The 19,059-nt window shown below is 64.9% G+C and overlaps 2 protein-coding genes across 2 annotated transcripts; both read right to left on the reverse strand.

Annotated features, from left to right (window-relative positions):
• Window positions 1-5,983: 5,983 nt before the first annotated feature.
• On the reverse strand, window positions 5,984-12,316 carry TRPV4 (transient receptor potential cation channel subfamily V member 4). The gene is made up of 15 exons (XM_050906971.1): window positions 11,940-12,316; window positions 10,728-10,900; window positions 10,336-10,488; window positions 9,935-10,075; window positions 9,525-9,823; window positions 8,841-9,020; window positions 8,605-8,763; window positions 8,378-8,470; window positions 8,107-8,180; window positions 7,831-7,996; window positions 7,539-7,605; window positions 6,986-7,302; window positions 6,691-6,818; window positions 6,341-6,462; window positions 5,984-6,126 (listed from the first exon to the last, which is right to left on the reverse strand). Exons 1-15 carry the CDS (start codon window positions 12,314-12,316, stop codon window positions 5,984-5,986), a joined length of 2,592 nt encoding a protein of 863 aa, XP_050762928.1.
• A 3,346-nt stretch (window positions 12,317-15,662) lies between these two features.
• On the reverse strand, window positions 15,663-19,019 carry GLTP (glycolipid transfer protein). The gene is made up of 5 exons (XM_050906984.1): window positions 18,878-19,019; window positions 17,894-17,955; window positions 17,433-17,566; window positions 16,940-17,090; window positions 15,663-16,563 (listed from the first exon to the last, which is right to left on the reverse strand). The coding sequence occupies exons 1-5, from the start codon at window positions 18,978-18,980 to the stop codon at window positions 16,381-16,383; spliced, it is 633 nt and encodes a 210-aa protein (XP_050762941.1). The 5' UTR covers window positions 18,981-19,019; the 3' UTR covers window positions 15,663-16,380.
• Between the last annotated feature and the right edge of the window lie 40 nt (window positions 19,020-19,059).

Genomic DNA, 19,059 nt, shown 5'->3' on the forward strand with positions numbered 1-19,059 from the left:
TTAATAATAGATTTATCCATTTAAAAAAGGCTCCGCACCACAAAATACAAAGTGTTTTGATGTTTAAAGGAAAAAAAAAGAAAAATACCCCGATGAAACCCAAGGTGATTGTGCTCGGAAAAGAGGTACTGTATCCCTGAAAGGCCTGTTCAAGCACTAAGTGCATTTACAAATCTCTGAGAATGTTTTTTTTTTATACTAAAATTGACCATTATATTCTACTGTGAGAAGTGCTGGCTGCACTATATTGTTTTAAAAATGAGAGAAAACAAATGGAAAAAAAAAAAAACAAAACAAAAAAAAAAACAACCACAAAACCCGCAAGCCGTGTGTCCGGATGGTGTTTTTCCCAAAGTAAAACGAGGATATCGCTGGACGTGTGCTCTGGAGTCTCTTTGCTTTGCTGTGGGACCCCCCCCCCAGAGCCGGGACCCCCCCAGCCCCCGCTCCCCGCCTCCCTCCCGCAGATTTTTAGGGCACGGAGGAGCACCTATAAATAACCTGCTAACGACGCTGAGCCATTAATCCGGCCCCGGCGCCAGCCTCCGCCTCGCACCCAAAGGGTGGCCTGGTGAGGCGGGCGCACGTGGGCCAAATCCCCCGGGATTAGGGCTGCGGCCCCGCGTGCACCCGCGGGATGCTCGCCCCTCGCAGCCCCGAGGGCCGGGTGATGGGTGCCGGGGGTCGGGTACCGCGTCCCCATCCTGCGGCATCTCCCCTGCCATCCATCATCTGCGGCAAGTTTGCCACCGAGTTTTCCCCCCTGGCAGGAGGGTTCCTGGTGCCGGGGCAGGATGGGGGCTCTCCGGCGGCCCCGCTCCGGCTGGGGGGGCTGCTCTCCCCTAACCCCGACCACCCCCCTGCTCTGCCCCAGCAGCAGCTTCCCAGCCCGAACAATGAGCCGGTTGCATTAGGATAATAGTATTAAATCCCAAATAGCTCTGGGCGGACGGCACGTCTCCCCGGCCCCTGCGTCGGTGACATATGGCGTGCCGTTATCCCGGCCGGGGAGGGGGCTGAGGGCGGCGGGGGCTCGGTTGCCCGCTCGCACCCCTGCCCGCAGCTGCCTGCGACCCCCGGCGCGGCTGCGAGGGCACGGGCAGGGATTGTTTTATTTTCCACTTACCCCCCTGCAGAATTGGGATCATTTTTAAACCAGTTCCTGCTCCAACTTGCCCACGGCCATCACTGGCTGCGGGACCAGTCCCAGTGGAAACCCACGGCAGGACTTGCAGGAGTAGTGCTGCCCGCTCCTGCCTGTGGCCGGGCGTCCGGCAGCGTGGAGCGGCCATGACCCACGCCAGAGCCACCCGCCTGAGCTGTGCATGGGAGGACACCCAAAACGCAGCACGGCCATGGACATGGGCTAGGAGCCACTAACGGGAGGCAGAGGGCTGGTTTGCCGGGGGCAAAGCTTTATTATTATTATTTTTTGCCCTTGTGCTGCTCCCCCCAACCTTGCCAGGGATGAGAACAGGGATGGGGACAGGGACAGGGACACAGCCGTGCAGCCACATGCCCACAGCCACCCCGCAGCCATGGCTGCAGCCGGCGAGCGCAGCTCCATTTGTCTCGTTTGCTCTCTTGCCATAACCGTGGCGCGCGTGGTTCTGCCGATATTTATGGCATGCCGGGAGGGGATCACTCCGTCACCGGCAGTGAGCGGCGTGACAGCCGATCCAGGGAACAAAGAGGAATTGGGACAAAAGGAAATTTTCACAGAGGTTAATGTTACTGGGCGGGGGGGGGGAGGGGGATGCCATTGCCTGTCTGCACGTTAAAATTAGACGGGCTGGAGGAAGATATTTGCTTAGATCTTTGTCATTAAAAAGGTGCCACATCAAAAGAAGTGTGAGGCTGAAGCACAGCGGTGCTGGTGGGTCCCTCTGTGCTGGGCACAGGGTGGCGGTGCCGGCTGCAGCCCCTCCATGGGGCTCCCCCCATGCTTTGGGGGCTACCAAAGGGGGGGACTCTACCAAGGCCAGGGCTGCCCGGTGCAAGGAGCCTCACCGGAGGCACCAGGAGAAACTTTGCTCCGTTACGGGTGCCCCTCGGAGGGGGGATTCATTAGCGCTGCCTCCATCATATTTCCCACATTGCCATAAATCAGGGTGAACGGCTGGGAGCGACGGCGCGATCCATCTTCCCGGTCTCGAAGTCATTACATTTCATTAGGAGGTGCGTGGGGTTTTTATTATTTAGCAGGTTAATTCTCCCCTCAGATAGGTCCCTCTTGGAGGAGGATTTCACTGTACACGGGAAGGCTTCATACGTGTAATGCAAAATAAATGGGTCCTTCCTTGGCGGGCGCCTGCCTCCATCCAGGACTGCCACAGTGCCGGCTCCGGCAGGCGCAGGTGAGTCCGTGGGGACCCAAAATGCATGTGGACACCAGCTGGAGATGGGGCAGGGACACCCCGAGATGCATCCCAGCACCCAGGGCGAAGCCACCACCATCCATAGCCCTCCCATGCCCCGGCAGCGCACAGCACCCCACGAGCACTGCAGGAACGTGCCAGGGGAAACGATGCCATTTCTGATCTGCAAATATCTTCCTATTAAAATAATAATAATAATAATAATTCCTAAGGCAGGTGTGCATGAGGCTGATATTAAACTTAGCGGCCGCCTTTGCTGTTTGAGAGTGAGGAGAAGAGACAGGCAGTATAAATTGCATGGCTGCAAAAGGACTTAAAAAACCCCATCTCTCATTTTGATTGATATTAGCTTCACAAATTAAGCTTTAGATTTATCTAAAAATAAATTTGCTTCCGCGCTCCGCATTCTGGATGACAAGTGCTCTTCTCTTCCCTTTGTTGGGTTTGTCATCGCTGGCAGGGCAGCGGGGGGGGTGTGGGAAGGGGGCCGTGCCCAAGCACCCCCAGCCCGCCAGCCCCCGGGGTGCCCCCCGCCTCCACGGCCATGCCTGAAGGCAGAGGGTGTAACAGCTCGGAGCTTTGCAGCACAGGGTGTAAAAGGGCCAAACGCAAGCCCTGCAGCCCCGCAGGTGGCAGAGGCATCCTGTGCCGGGATGTCACCGTCGTGGCCGCGGTGTCCCCATCCCCACCGAGCCACCGCGGGGTCCAGGGTGATGGGGCAGGGTGCTGGGGCACGGTGACGTCCGCCCTTCCTGCATCCCAACCGCTTTAAACCCCGCTCACGTGCGGCCCCTCGGCTTTGGGACATTAGAATTTGCACGGGAGGGGAAAAAATTGGTTTATTTCCAATTAGGCTGGAAAATCCCATCTCTGGCGCTGTAGCTGAGGGCAGCCATGGCACAGAGCCCGTCTCCGGCATGCCAGGCGGCTGAGCCCTGTGCCGGGGCTCCCCCAGCCGCCCCGCACTGCCCGGCCGGGGCTGGCCACCGTGTACCCGGTGGGGCCTGGCCACCGGGCTGGGTGAAAGCAAAGTTTATCATTTTCAAATAACAGCCGGCATGAAAGCAGGAGCCGGAGCCGGCTCAGCTCCTCATTCGATTATGCAGCGTGAGCCGAGCGCTGAAATCTCAGCCTCTCCTAAGTAGTGATAATGAAACTTATTCATTCCCTCACCCTGGGGAAATACTTAAACCACAATATGAGAGATATATGTAAATCACATTTAAACGGAGACAGTGCAGTTACAGCTAACGGCGAGTAATCAAGTTTGAAGATGAAGTGTCCCCTTTTCTGCTATATCATTTGCTTAGCGAGCTGGGCTGCCTGCAGGGCCCTGGCCAGGGTCTCTGCCACCATGCCACTGTGCCGTCGTGCCACTGGTGCCCACCCAAATCGGTCCTTCAGACCCACACAACGTCCAGCTGCAAAAGGAAACTACGCCGTTGCAGGGGGCTGCGAAGGGAGATGAGCAGAAAAGGAGCACCGGGGTTAAAGAGGTGGGATGGGATGGGATGGGATGGGATGGCGTGGGATGGGATGGGATAACGTGGGATGGCGTGGGATGGCGTGGGATGGGGTGGGGAGCATCCCGCCGAGGCAGTGCTGCCCGTCCCGCTGCCTGTCCTGCCGGGAGCTCATCCTGCCCGTACCGGGCAGCCCCCAGGCCCCAGACTTCAGCCCCATTCCCTGCCCGACAGCAGGGCACCGCAGGGGCAGCCGGGCAGAGCGGCTCAACGGCCTCATCCTGCGGACCCGCATCCCACAAGGTCAACGGCCGGTGGGTCTGCGGACCCCCATCCTGCCGGTCCCCACGCAAGGACGAGGCGAGGGGTGCAGAGGGACAACGGGGCGGGCGCCCAGCTCGGCTGCAGACCCTCGGTTTGCCCCCGGTCCGGCTCCCCGGCCCCGGCCCAGGGCTGCCCAGCCCCACCGCCTGCCCGGCCGGGCGGGGGGTGCCGGAGCGCAGCAGGGCCCGGCGCCGGGCTCCCCCCGCCCGGCCGGGGCCGGAGCCGCCATTGCACGGTGTGTGGTGCCCTCCAGTGGAACAGCGGCCCCGGCGGGATGCAGCCGGGCAGCCCCGGCCGTGCGCCATGGGCCCTGCACCCCAACCCTGCACCCCAACCCTGCATCATAGCCCTGCACCGCAGCCCTGCACCGCAGCCCTGCACCCCAACCCTGCACCCCAACCCTGCACCCCAACCCTGCATCATAGCCCTGCACCGCAGCCCTGCACCGCAGCCCTGCACCGCAGCCCTGCACCCAACCCTGCACCCCAACCCTGCACCCCAACCCTGCACCATAGCCCTGCACCGCAGCCCTGCACCGCAGCCCTGCACCGCAGCCCTGCACCCCAACCCTGCATCATAGCCCTGCACCCCAACCCTGCATCATAGCCCTGCACCGCAGCCCTGCACCGCAGCCCTGCATCATAGCCCTGCACCGCAGCCCTGCACCCCAACCCTGCATCATAGCCCTGCACCCCAACCCTGCACCCCAACCCTGCATCATAGCCCTGCACCGCAGCCCTGCACCCCAACCCTGCATCATAGCCCTGCACCGCAGCCCTGCACCGCAGCCCTGCACCCCAACCCTGCATCATAGCCCTGCATCATAGCCCTGCACCCCAACCCTGCATCATAGCCCTGCACCGCAGCCCTGCACCGCAGCCCTGCACTGTACCTGTACACTGCAGCCATGCACTGCAGCTGTGCACTGCAGCCGTGCACCGCAGCCACGCACCGTACCTGTGTACCGCAGCCGTGCAATGGCAGCCGTGCACTGCTGGCCATGCACCACCAGACGAGCGCGAGGCTGCCAGGGCCAGGATCTCCCATCTCCCGGGCAAAGCAGCCAAGGCCAGGAGGGCAACACCGGGTGCTGCAGCCAGCCACGACCCCCACCTCCTGCCCGGTGCAGCCCTGCCCGTCTCAGCAGGCACACGGTGCTCTGTCCCGTGTCCCGTGGCCTTCTGCCCGCTCCGTACCATCACAGCACCCTGCCAGGTTGGCAGCAGGCTCCAGGCAGCACAGGGCAGCACAGGAGGGTCCGTCTGCAGAGGAGCGTGTGCTCAGCGTGTTGGGTAGCCATCTGCCACGGCACGGCACGGCACAGCACGGCACAGGGAGCAGCAAGCTCCTGCCTCCCTCCTGCAGTCCTGGCTGCAGCGATGGTCTCTGAGCCGGAATCAATGCCAGGAGGAGGCAGTGGTGGCAGGTCAGTCTTTATTAGTAAATAAATAGTTGTATAAATCTTGTGCAAAAATGTGTGGCAAAAAACAATTGGCATTGGTGGGCGGAGGGGACTGCGCTCCCCACACCCTGCCCGCGGCAGAGGTTCCCGGCATGGCATGGCCGATGGCCCGGCACAGCAAAGCGAAGTGGTGGCACTGGAGCTTGTCTGTGCAAGCCAAAGACCCCCAACACCACCAGGGCAAAGCCAGAACCCCCCTGGACACCCACCGGGACAGCGGCTGCCAGAGGGACAGCGGCTGCACGAATCCCTGAGGAGCAGACAAGCACCATCCAGCCCAGTCCGCAATTCTGCTGGCTGTGCCAGGGCCACGCTGGGGGCCCGGGCAGAGTCCGTCGGCTCCCAGTGCTGCCGTGCTAGAGCGGGGAGCTCGAGGCCTGGCCGTGCCGCCGCTCCCGCGCCTCCGCTGTCCCCACGGTCCCCAGCGGCACCACGACCTCCTCCGGCTGGCAGCTCTTGTTGAGCTCCACCACGCGCGGCACCACCGTCGACCAGCGATCTGCGGAGACGGCGGGAGTTTGGCAGAGCTGGGAGCCTGTGGCTGCTCCCCGTTCCCTGGTCAGCCCCGCGCTACCTGGCCCCCAAAGCAAATCTGCTCCTGGGGCTCATGAGAGGCTGCAAACAGGGTCCCGAGGGATGCTCCCAGCCCTCGGCACCGTGCTCACCTCCCTGCAGCCCCCAGGGATGCTCCCAGCCCGTGGCAGCACGCTCACCTCTCCGCAGCCGGCCCACAGTGTGGGAGAAGCCATAGTACTGGTACGTGTCGTTCTTGCCCGGGTCCTCACTGATGATGCCCAGGTTCTGGTTCCAGTGGGACCAGTTCACCTCGTCCACCCTGCGGGGAAGGTCAGACCCGGAGGGGCTGCACAGAGCGGCTGGGAGCCAGGGCGGCAGCTCCTGCATCCCTGCGCCATCCCGCCACCGGCAATGCCACCTGGCTCCAGATTAGTACAAACTACCCAGCAAACGAACGCACGGCGCCGGCACCCCAAAATGCGGCTCGCTGCGGTGGGAGAGGCTCAGCTGCTCCCGGTCCCCAGCTCCCGAGGGCGCCTGCCTTTACCTGAAGCACCAGCGGCGGTCGGGCGTCCCATCGGTGCCCTTCCCCACGGTGACCATCTCCCCCGAGCGGAAGGCTCTCCGCAGGAACACAGGGAAGGAGCGCTCGATGTCCAGGATGGTGGTGGCCCACTGCCAGGGACACCAGGGACCCCTCAGCCACTTGGGGACGGAGGCATGGGGGTCCCTCGCCCAGGTGGTGCTGCTTTGACGGAGCTTGGGGTGCTGCGGTGCTGCAGCCCCCCCCCCGGCCCAGGCAGCCCCTGGAGCTCCCTGCCCGGCAGCTCCCGGGGTGGTACCTGCAGCTTCCAGATGTGCTTGCTCTCCTTGGATACTTGGCCCACGGTCTCACCCATGAGAGCGATGAGCATGTTGAGGAGGAGCACGAAGGTGAGGATGATGTAGGTGACGAGGAGGATGATGAAGACGCCGGGGTACTTGGCGCTCTCGAGCATCTCCAGGTCACCCATGCCAATGGTGAGCTTGAAGAGGTCGAGCAGGAAGGTGCTGAAGGTCTGGCTGTCCCGGCAGGAGGGGTAGGTGGGCACTGTGCAGTTGGACTGCTCCTCGCCGCAGGACTCGCTGCTGGGACACGGGTTGAGGAGGGACACCAGAGCTGGGGGAGAAGGGACAGGGATGGCGAGTCCGCGGGGGCAGCGGCAAGGACGGGGTCCACAACGGGCCCCCACGCGGCTCCACGCCGGCCGAGCCCCTCTCCACCACAGGAGGAGGCAAAGGCTGAGCCCGCAGGCGGGTAGGATGGAGTGGGGGCTCTGCAGCCCCCTGCCCGGCTGTGCTGTGCCGCAGGGCTCGTCCTTCCCCCGAGCCCCAGCTCGCCAGCCAGGCACCTACCCGATGCGTAGCCGATCATGAAGAGCAAGTAGACCAGGAGGAAGCGGAAAAGGTCTTTAAAGAGGATCTGCAAGTGATGGAGAGTGGGGTGAGATGTGCCGGACCGCGGCGCCCAGCTGTGTGCCGGGGCACCATCGCCGAGCCATGCCGCAGGGATGGCCGGGCTGAGAGCAGGGCATTGGCGAGCCACAAGAAACCCTAAAGAAAGCACGGAAGACCCTCCTTTTGGGCCGCACATCCACAGGGGGACCAGCCCTGCTGGGGAAGGAGAAGACCCCTGACCCCACCAGACCTTCTGGATCATGATGCTGTAGGTCCCCGTCAGCTTGAGCCCCCGGGTGAAGTACAGCGCGTTCATCCAGCCCAGGACCAGCGCGAAGACCATGACGGCCAGGTACGCCTCGATGCCGCCCAGGTACAGCCCCGCCGTGATGATCACCAGCACCGAGTAGATGAAGCTGGAGGAGAGCCGGGGTCAGACCCTGCACCGACAGCCACCGCCGGCTGCTGCCCCTCGCAAGCCCAGGGGTGCTGTGGCTTGCAGAGGCACCGGGGGTTCCCCACGTACTAGAGCAGCTGGAAGGAGCCGTCTATGAAGAAGGAATTCACGCCTGGACACTTCTTCATGAACAGATCTTTGATCTGAGGGAGAGAGGGAGAGGTTGAGGGGGGGGTCATGGGAGCAAGCCCCTTCATGGCAGGGTCCCGGTGTCCGGGGGGCATCGCGGCAGGGGCTGATGCCTCGGGACACGGGGCTGTCGCCCTCGAGTCGCTCCTTGCATGGAGAGCACGAGGGCTCGGCTGTCCCCCAGGAGGACCCCCCGCCTCGCCGCACTGACGTTGGTGAAGAAGAAGAGGATGCCGGTGAGAAGGGTGATGATCTCCCCGGCCAGGCGCAGGTAGTCGACAGTGGTGGTGTACGGGTAGGGGGGCTGCGGGGAAAGGACAGAGCTGAGCTGCTCCACCATCCCAGGGCAGGCATGGCTGCTTGGGGCAGAGACCCGGCAAACACCCCTGCCAGGAGGCACTGGCCCATGGGGCTGTGCCACGGTGCCGCGGGACTCACCGGGCCTTCCATGGGGCGGTAGTAGGCGATGAGGGTGAAGATGACCATGGCACAGAGGTAGGAGACCACGCTGATGTAGAACGACACGGCCCCGAACTTGCGCCACTTGTCGCGCAGCAGCTCGTTGATGGGCTCCACGGCCAACATCTCGTGGCGGTTCTGGTGGGACACGGGTGCTGTCAGTAGGGACCCAGCCCCATGGCCCCCCGCCCCGGTCCCCCCCAGCCCCTGCACACCTCGATCTTGCTGTTGTAGACGAGGATCTCCAGCACGGACACCTCCTCCCCGCAGGTGTCCAGCGAGGAGAGGTCGTAGAGGGAGGAGTAGACGGGGCCGTACGCCCAGTCCTTGAACTTCCGCGAGAGGTGCCGGGCATCCTCGTCCATGATCTCCCGACGGATGATGTGCTGGAAGATCTGCCGGAGGGAGGATCGCTCACCCGTGGGCAGACCCGCACCCGGCCCCCGCCTGCTCAGGGCACCCCACTCTCCTCCCACCCCAACCCAGGCAGCTCCCCTTCCTCCGCTGCGCACCCCAACCCACCCCCTGCACCCCAGGGGGGCCCGGGGTGTTCCTGGGGTGCAGGGACACCATGGCAGCAGGCAGCCCCCCAAGACGCTGCAGCTTTTGCATTTTTAACGACCCCCTGCCCACACCACCCGAGGACAAGGGCAAGTCAAGGGAAAGGACGGGATGTACCAAGAGCCTGGGGTTAATTAGGGAAAGGTTAATTAGCCAGGTTAATAGGCTGCATGTGCAGGTTTCCAGCATCATCCGCAGAGAGAAGCCGTGCTGCTCGCCGCCGGCAGGGACGTGCACCGAGTGTGACAGGGCTCAGCCAAGAGCTGACGGGGGCTCAGCCCTTGCAGCCGGGGACGGCAGGGCAGATGGCTCCCGGCGCCGGGGGGGGGTCACCGTACCCCAATCTTCCCGGTCTTGGCAGCCATCATGAGGGGGGAGAGGCCGTCGTTGTTGAGCAGCGCCTCCAGGTTGGTGTCGGGGAAGAGCTTGGCACACTTGACGAGGAGCAGGTCGTACATCTTGGTGACGAACTTGGTGTTCTCGCGGGTATTGTCGGCGATGGCGACCAGGGCGTGCAGCACGGTGTTGCCACGGGAGTCCTGGCGCCGCAGGTCCGCCTGCTTGTGCCCGTTCTCCGTCAGGTAGTGCACAATGTGGGGCTGGTTGGTGCAGGCGGCCAGCGAAAGCGGCAACTCGCCTGCGGGGACAGCACGCCGTCGGGACGCCTGCCACCCTCGCCTTGCCGCGGTGGCATCCCCGGGGAGCAGCCAGTCCCCCCAGGTGACCCGCCGGCTCCCTCCCCACTCACCGAAGTAGAAGTAGCCACCCTCGTCCTTGGGCTGGAAGAAGCGGCCGCGGGCCTGGGCGTGCACGTCTGCTCCCTTCTCCACCAGCAGCTCCACGTAGTGCTTGCAGCGGCGCTCGATGGCGATGTGCAGGGCTGTCTGACCTGCGCCACCGGCGCCCATCAGCCCCCGCCTCGCCCCGTGACTTCCCCCGGGGTCCCCAGCCTTCCCGGGGTACCTGCTGCTCCAGTCCCCAAGCCCCCCCTTGGAGCCTCCCCAACCTCCTCAGGGTCCTCACTGCTCTGGTTCCCAACCTCCCCAGCATCCTCCATCCTCCCCAGAGTCCCTGCTGCTCCAGTCCCCAAACCTCCCCCGGGGTCCCCCATGCCCAGACAGGGCTGGCAGTGGCCCCAAGCCCCCCTACCTCGGTAGTAGACATCCCTGAAGGGCGAGTTGATGAACTCCCGCATGTTGCCCGTCTTCTCGGCGATGTCGAGGAGGACAGGGATGGTGTCGTTCCTGCCCCCGCTCAGGTTGAGCAGTGCCTTGGGCAGGCAAGTCTTCCCCGTGGAGGGCTCTGGGAGCAGAGGGTGCTGAGGGGGGGCCAGGGCGAGCCCCCCAGGCTATGGGGGTGCCCAGCCCCTCACCCCTACACTCCCTGGCCAAATCCCCGGTTCCTCCCGGGCGCTGCACGTCGCAGCCCCCCGTGCTGGGGCTGTGCATCATCATCCCCGTGGGGACACAGGGACCACTGGTGGCATGGCACAGCCCCAGCACCGCGGGGGTCCCAGGGCCGGACCAGCCCCAGGTGCTCACCTCGAAACTCCTCATCCGTCAGACGCTTCTTGTGGGTGAGGAGGAAGGAGAGGAGCCCGTCCAGGCCGGCCGGGGACCCCCGGGAGACGATGTCGAAGAGGATGGGTCTGTTGAAGACCTTGAGGACGGGGGGTGGGTTGGGAGCCGGCCCCTTTACGCCCGGCGCCTGCTTCCTGCGGGAGAAGCGCCAGCACTGGGAACCGGAGCCGCTGCCTCAGTTTCCCACCTGTGCAATGAGCTTGAGGCTGCTCAGCTGCCTGGGAAGGGGCACGGGCACTCGGGGATACCCCTCAGCCAGGGCCACCCATGAGGCCGGGGCAGCCTCCCCACCCACAGCAGCCCAGTGCTCCCAGCATCCCACCTCCCAGTATCGCCCACGGGGGCTGGTGGGCACCTTGCCAGCTCCCAGCCGGGTGCTGCAGCATTTCGGGCCCCCAGCCATGCCCTCCAGCAGGGACGGGCCGTGGGTTCGGTCATGCTCCAGCACTGAGGGTGAAGCCAGACCGGTCGGAGCAGTCGGCGGCAGTGGGACAGGCTGGGGACAACCGGCCGGCTCCGGGAACCGGGGGGGGAGGAGGGAAGGCGGCTGCCCCAGCCAGGGATCTTTGGGGCCTGGGGCACACGGGGCATCCAGGACCCCTCCACCCACCTACATCCCTGCCCACCCAGGGGACCGAGCTCCCACCGGGGCACAGGGGCACCCCACTGCCCCGAACCTGGCTGCACCCCTGGGGTGGGGACAGTGGCGGGGGGCCACGGCGGCCGCCCCAGGTGCCCGGCACAGAGGGGCATTGTGTGCCCGGCCGCGGGCTGCCCCCCCGGGCTCCGGTTTCCTGGCGCGGGGAGGGTGGAGGCCCTCCTGAAAAGCCCTTTCATGCCGGGGAGCCAGACGTCCGCACCGGCCAGGGGAGCGGCTGGGCACACAGAGCCTCTTTCACGGCTCCGGCAAAGAGGGAAGGGGAGCTGCGCTCCCGGCCCCATGGCACCGCGGGGCTGCAGACCCACACCACGGCATGGCACGGTGCAGCGTGGCACAGCCCAGCCCAAAGCACCCCAAAGCACGACCCGGAGAGCCATGGCGGGGGGGGGTCTGTCCCCATCCCCAGCTGCCGGGCATCCACATGCCCACCATGCTGCACCCAGCATGCCTGGGGTGCCCCCACCCCACCCCTCCCTGCCGGCACCAGGGTGCACGGGCATTGCCGTACTCACTCCACGACCCTCCTGCGCCAGCGCTTGTTCTCGCTGGGGTGGTGGCGGTAGGTGCCGTAGTCGAAGAGGGAGTCCATGGGGGCTTTCTTGGGTGCGGGGACCACAGCCGACTCGTAGATGGTGGCCTCCAGCAGCTCCATGGGTTTCGGGGCGCCTTTCCGGAAGGCCCCATGGAATTTCATGCGGAGGTTTTGCTTTCCATCCCCAGCACCGGGGGGGCCCCGGCCTGCCTCAGCAAGGGACGGGGTGTCCTCGCTCTCAAACAGGTTGGCCAGCGAGGAGAGGGGGAAGGAGTCGTTCTGGAGGGACCCGTCATCCCCCGGGCCCTCGCCAGCATCACCGCCAACACCGCGCGGGCAGTCTTCGGCATCGGCCATGGTCCCTGGCCGGGGGGACAGGCACAGGCAGCCTGCCTGGGCGGCTGCAACCCCCAGCTCCTTCCACGAGAGCAGGAGACCTGGCAGAGGAAAACATAGCGTCATCCCCAAATAACTCCTGTCCCTCCCCATCCTCTCCCACAGGGCACCGTGCCCCCGCGCAGGAGCAGGTCCCATGCCGACCCCGGCAGCGGTTGGGGCCAGCGGGACACCCCGCAGCCCAGGGTCTCCCGGCCGGTCCTGCCTGCCTCGACTCTCCTCAGCGCCCACCTACCCGGCCGTGGGGACCCCTCACGTCTGCAGAGGCCCCACCGGCTGCGGTGCTGCCGGCTTCAAAGCGCAGCCGTAATGGTCGAGGGCGAGCCCGGCCCCGCTGCCTCTCCCCGCTGCGGTCAGCTTGGGTGCAGCCCAGGACAGGGCACAGAGCAGACCCTGTGTGCTCCGATCTGCCGCCCAAGGAAAGAAAACATTCCTGGGATACACCCCGCGCCTGGGGAAGCACCCGGAGGCAGCAGGGAGCTGCCACCGCAGCAGGGCTCGGAGCAGGGCCAGGGCTGGTCCCTGATGCCCCACTGCTTCCGCAGCCCTGGGGGGCTCGGTAGGACCTGGCCCTGGGTGCCCGTGGTGCCGGCACGGCCACGCTGGGCACCGGGAGGGGGACGGTTGCGGCACAGGGGGGCCACAGCCCGCGGGTGCTGCCCGACAGGAGCAGCAGTTAGGACAAGAAATTATGGGTTTAGGTTGCCCAGAGGGAAATGGGGCTGCAGGAGAGCCACGCTGCCAGCACGGACAGCAAAGGACTGCACCATGCCATGGGAACCGCCGTGCCTGCCTGCCAGGTCCCTCTGGGTAGGCAGCGCTGGCAGGGGCACGGACAGGCAGGGCAGGCAGGTGAGTGACCCCGGGTTGTCCCCCAGCCCCGCTTTCCACCAAAACACACCCACAAAACACAGCACCGTTAAGGCTCAGCCCAGCTCCTGCCTCTGGGGAGCTCAGCCCTCCTTGCGAGTCCCAGGACAGAAAAAGCAGCTGGGAAACGTATCATTTTCTGCTGGGCTGCAGCTTTGTACAACAAGCCATAATAGCAGGCTGGGCCCTCCCGGGGCGGGCAGGCATCTCTTGCCGGATAACGTGCTTCTAATTAGGCAGCGTGTCCCACAGCCGCCCATGGCAGCCCCACAGCGGGGGCCCACGATGCTCCCATGGACACGGGCGATGATGGCTGCAAACGGCCCCAAAATCCTGCAGCAGCAGGGGGACCTCAGGCAGCAGTCCCCTCCTCCCTGCCACCCTGGGGGACACTCGGCAGGGTCAGTGCAGCCTTGGGGACACCCAGCACGGAGAGTGCAGCCCTGGGGGACACCCAGCACGGACGGCGCAGCCCCGGGGGACACCCAGCACGGACGGCGCAGCCCCGGGGGACACCCAGCACGGACGGCGCAGCCCCGGGAGATGCGAGGCGAGCCGCAGAGCTGACACAGTTTCTCCTCTTTGCTGACTTTCCTGCCATCGCCCTCTGCAAGAAATTCCACAAGCACCTGCCAAAGCCCGCAGGTCCCACACCCCGACCCCGGGCAAACACGGGCCCTGAAGCAGCTGAGGGACATCGGCCGGGGGACTCGGCCGGGCAGCAGGCAGCCCCGGGGATGCTCGCAGGGCCGGAGCCCGGGGAGATGCGGGGCAGAAGCGAGGGGACAAGTGGAAAGGGCGGGTGGGGCTGGGAGCCGGCGCTGCCGCCAGCGACCGGGGCAGGAAGCTCGCATCGGAAACGACGGGCTCGCTGGCCGGTGCCGTCAGCCTGGGCGCTCCCACGGGCACAGCCGCTGCCAGGAAAGGTGCCGTCAATGGGCCTTTATTTGGCTTGTTAGTTATTTGGTTTTTTATTTTTCAGACTTCCTCACCCCATGAAATAAATGAGTCAAGGCACAGCTCACCACACGCCGGGGCTCGCCGGCACAGCCCTGGCTCTCGCATCCAACACAAACCTTCCCACCCGCTCCCCCACATGTGCTTCCACCTCTCCCCAGCTTTCCACCAAGTTACCTCCCAGCCACACCAGTATCCCCCTTTAGTCCCCAACTCCGGCCCACGGTGGGGGCACGGACACTGGCACCGACACTGGGACGTGCAGGGACATGCTCTGGGCGGGCAGCAGGGAGGATGCCCGGTTAGTGCAGACTTTGCCACATTAAAGTGTTCCTCAAACTAAAGCACGAAGGGCTCTGGGTAGGAGTGAATCACTGAAACCGCATCGTGTTCACGTTCAGCCCCGGTGGAAACGCTCAGCCAGAGCGAACCAACCACCTTCCAAAATAAACCGCACCGCCGGGGCCGCGCTCACCTGGGCAAGAGCCGTGAACTCAGCGTGGTCCAACGGATGAGTTTCAGAGCCGTTTGGTAACCCCCTCCTCAAAGCTCAAAGTGGGAACGCATCCGGCACCTCACCCTCGGAGCGGTGAGCCCCCAAATTGGCCAGACAGGTCAGGACCCCGGGGTGCCAGGGGGAGCCCATGGGGCTGCACCCTGCCTTGCCCAGCTCAGCCCGCAGCCCTGTCCTCACCCCGGGGGCTCCATCCTGCTCCAGTCCCCGTGTCCTACCCAGGGGCTCCATCCTGCCTGGGTGCTGTCCTGCCCAGGGGCTCCATCCTGCCTGGGTGCTGTCCTGCCCGGGGGCTCCATCCTGCCCCGGTCCCCCTGTCCCGCCTCGACCACCCCCACGGTCGTGCCGCCCCCCGTTTTTGCCGGACCCCGCGCCCCCGCCCCCCCCCTCCCCCCCCCCCCCCGGCTGCCCGCTCCGCTCCCGGCCCGTACCGCGGCCCGTCCCGCGAAGGGTCCCGCAAGCTCCGGCGCCGCCGAGTCGCCGCGGGGCCCGTCCCGGAGAGCGGCCCCTCCCTGCCCCGGCTCCGGGGGCGGGCAGCACCGGGACCCGCCTGCGGGAGCGGCCCCCGCCCGCCCCCTCCGCTCCTGCCGGCACCCGGGCACCGGCCCGGCCCGGAGCAGCCCCGGAACACCCTCCCCGAAACAAGCCCCCCGGAACAACCTCCCTGAAACAGCCCCCACATGGAACAGCCCTGAAAACTCTCCCGAAAACAGCCCCCCTCCCCAAAAGCCCCCCCAAATCTCCCTCCCCAAAACAGCCCCCCCCCCCCCCCCCCCGGAACAAGCCCTGAAACACCCTCCCTGAAGCAGCCCCAAAAACTCACCCGAAAACAGCCCCCCCCCCAGGCACAGCCCCCCAAAACACCCTCCCTGAAACAGCCTGCCCAAGGAACAACCCCGAAACCCCCTCCCCAAAACAGCCCCCCCCCCCCCCCCCCCCCCCAGGAACAAACCCTGCAACAGCCGCCCAGGCCGAGGTTACCGTGAGTTTTTATTAAATTTTGCTTCCCTGCCCCGGCGGCGCGGGGCTCGGCAGCGTCGTAAGGCGGTGGGTTAATAAGGCAACGCGTGCTTCCACAAACACCGGGACTCGGGACAGTCCTCCGGCTTCAGCCGGCGTGGCCGTCCCCGCCGAGGGGACTCGCTCCCATGCAGGCACCGGAGGAGTTGGGATCACCCGGGAAAGTCATCGGCTCCTCCGCCATGGGCGCCGCCGGCATCATTCGAGAAGTTTCTCACCCGGGTGGCAATCGGTGGGGCGAGCGGCATCGGGCGCCCGTCGGCAGGCGGTGGGTACCGGGCACGGCGCAGCCGAGGGTGCAGCGGTGCAGTCTGAGAGTCAGGGCAGAGCCAAGGCAGCATCGGCGGGGCGCTGCCGTCAGCCACGCTTCATTCCCCGTACCGTGGCAGAGATAAACCCGGCGGTTAGGACTAGAAATACTTGTTTTTCCTCTTTAGTACAAAAGCTTGGGAAATCCTACGATGACACGGCGTATAATTGTTTTATTGCTGTGTTCTCAATAGAAAATTAAATTTTTTTTTTTTCTTTTAGAAAACAGGTTATCCACTGCAGATCCAGATGAGAATCTAAGTCGCCTGACAGCCGGGAGCAGCCCCAGCCGTCTCAGTGATTAAGACACAGGTAGCACCCGTCACACCTTATTTAAGCCCTGCCTAAGCGAGCCTTAGGCTTTGTAGCTCAGCTCGGCGTTCATCTTTGTGTACATCTCATAAATTGCATCCAGGATGGGAGTGACCCTCGAGAGAAACTGATGAATTTTTTCTATGCTTTCCTCCTCTTTGACTTCTTTACCCTTCTCTAACGCCTTCAGCAAATCCGATTTGTACGGAAGAGCGTAGACCGAGCCCTATAAAACAGATGAAGAAGCCATGAGGCTCCAAGAAACCCAAAGTCCTCCCCATTCCACATGCAGGACCCTGGTTTGGGTTGCTCCCGGGCGCCTCCGAGCGCTCGGGGACCCCGCGGCATCCCCATTTGGGGACGCCGCGGGGTCCCCGAGCGCTCGGAGGCGCCCGGGAACAACCTTTGGGATGGTTGCTGGACCCTTGGAAAAGCAGGGATGCGCAGAGAGGGTCCCCTTGAAATACTGCTCAAAACAGATCAGCAGCTTCCCATGTTTCCAAGCCCTTATTCCCCTAAAGCACATCATGGCTCGGGGCAACTAACGGAACAACTGGGCTTAAAGAAAAGCCGCTTTCTTCCGCAGAGACGGGAACGCTCACCGTGAAGAGCTTCTGCAGCATCCAGCCGTGGTATTTCTTCAGCGCGATCTCGTAAGCCTTCATGGCGTTCACTCGGATGAGGTTCGGATGCTCCTCGTCCCGCTCGCCGTCGGAGATGCTCTGCAGCAACACCAGCATGAACTTCAGGCCCCTGCGAGAAGAGCGGAGATGGTGGGGTGGGGAAGGGGATGCTGCTTCCCAACCTCCAGCAAGGCATCCCCTGAGCCTGGCGCATCCAGGCCCCCCAAAAACCCACAGCCCCGGCAACGCACCCTCCTCGCAGAGCTGATACCTGCCTCTGCATGTTCCTGCTCGTGCAATCAGTGCGCTGGGCTGTGCTCCCCAAAAAGCAGCACCCCACGCTGTCCCGGCCAGACCCAATCTGAAGGGACCGGCCAGACCCACGCTCTCCACAGCAGACTCCGGCCGACATTCCGCGAGCTCCCCACGTGCCGGGACACAGCCCGGAGCAGCCCCCAACACCGTGAGTCACCTTTTCAACCACATCAGCGCCAGCGTCGCGCCCATCTTGGGCCAGGCCGAGCCGTGCATCTCCTTCTCCACTTCCAGGATGTTCTGCAGCGTTTTGAACTTGGCAGGGTTGGAATCATAAACCGCCCGGATTTTCTGAGGGCAGAGAAGGGGGGTTGGCTCCCGGCAGCTGCCGGGTACAGCAACAGCGAGCGGCACCGGAGAACAGCCGGGCTGGCGCTCACGGCTGCGGCGTGGGGAAACGTGGTGCCTGCAGCGAGCACCGCGGCTGCTAATCGGTGCTTTTCACCAGGGAGCCCCGTTAATAAACACACGTGACCGAGACGAGCCGCCGCTGAGCCTGAAAGCCCCCATGGGAAGAAAAACCCTTTTAAACACCCCCAGGTCTTGCCTTTCCAATCCCACAGCATCTCTGCCCGGGGGTTCACCCCCCGCCCCGAGCCCTCCTGCGCCCCTTCCTACCTTGATATTTCCAGTCAGGTCTGCTTTGACCGGCGAGTAGACGATGGGAGTCCCCAGGCAATCTGTGGAAACACGGAGGGAGGACAATTAGTCATTAGGGGACACAGGAGACACCGCAAAGTCCCGAGTCGTAACCAACTGGATTCACCTTAACCACAGCCAAGGCACCGAGATGCCCGCCAGCAAAGGGCTCTTCGGGCTTCGCACACGGCCACAGCGAGCGGCTGCTGCCCTCCGGGACAGCCCTGCCTCCCGCTCCAGCCCCGTCAGCGATCCTCCGACCCCGGGACACGGCCCCGACGCGACGGTCCGGAGCAGTGCGACGGGCACAGGACCCTCTCTGCCCGTCCCCAGGCAGGCACCCCGTGTCCTGCCCGGCCGAGCCCTGCCACGGAGCCGTCACACAATAGCCGACATTGTGGAGGGCAGCGGGATGGCGCAGGCCGTCGTGGCACGAGGGCGGCCATGCCGGCACACACCCACGGCCCTGGCAGCGCCTGCCCCGTCCCCGACATGGGGTGAACAGCCACGGGTGGGATCCACGGTCCGGCTGGGAGCTGCCTGTCCCGAGCGATGCCTCCGGCCGGGGCGTACCGGGGGAAAGCGGCCGGGCCCTGCTGTGGCGTCGGCGGCTCTGCCAGGGCGTGGGGCCCCGGGGACGGTGGGATGTTTCCCAACGGGGCTGCTCGGCGGGTTTGGCAGGACCATGATGCAACCCCGGCCCCGTCAGGCTGCTTCCCCGGCGGGGCACTAGGCACCGGGGGCGGGGGTGAGCACCGACCGGGGGCCCAGAGCCGGGGGAGCCCCAGGAGCGAGCACCCAGGACCAGAGGGGGCACCCAGAACTGGGGAAGGGCTACCGTGACCGACGGGACCCGAGGGCCCTCTGCCCGCAGACGGCTACAGCTAGGCGCGGCGGCGGGGCCGGTACCGGGCCGGGCGCTGCAGCAGCTCCCACCCCCGCAGACGGCCGGCCCGGGCTCACCGAAGAAGGGCGGCAGGTGCGCCACGGCCTCCAGGAAGGGCAACGTCTCGATTTGCTTGTCGGCCGGCAGCGGCTTGAACTCGTGTTCCAGCAGCAGCGCCATGGCCCGGCCCGGCCCGGCCCGGCCCGGCCCGGCCCGCTCCGCTCCGCACCGGCACCGCACCGGCACCGGCACCGGCCCC

Source organism: Gymnogyps californianus, chromosome 16 (genome assembly GCF_018139145.2).
Source record: "Gymnogyps californianus isolate 813 chromosome 16, ASM1813914v2, whole genome shotgun sequence".
Lineage (NCBI taxonomy): Eukaryota > Metazoa > Chordata > Aves > Accipitriformes > Cathartidae > Gymnogyps > Gymnogyps californianus.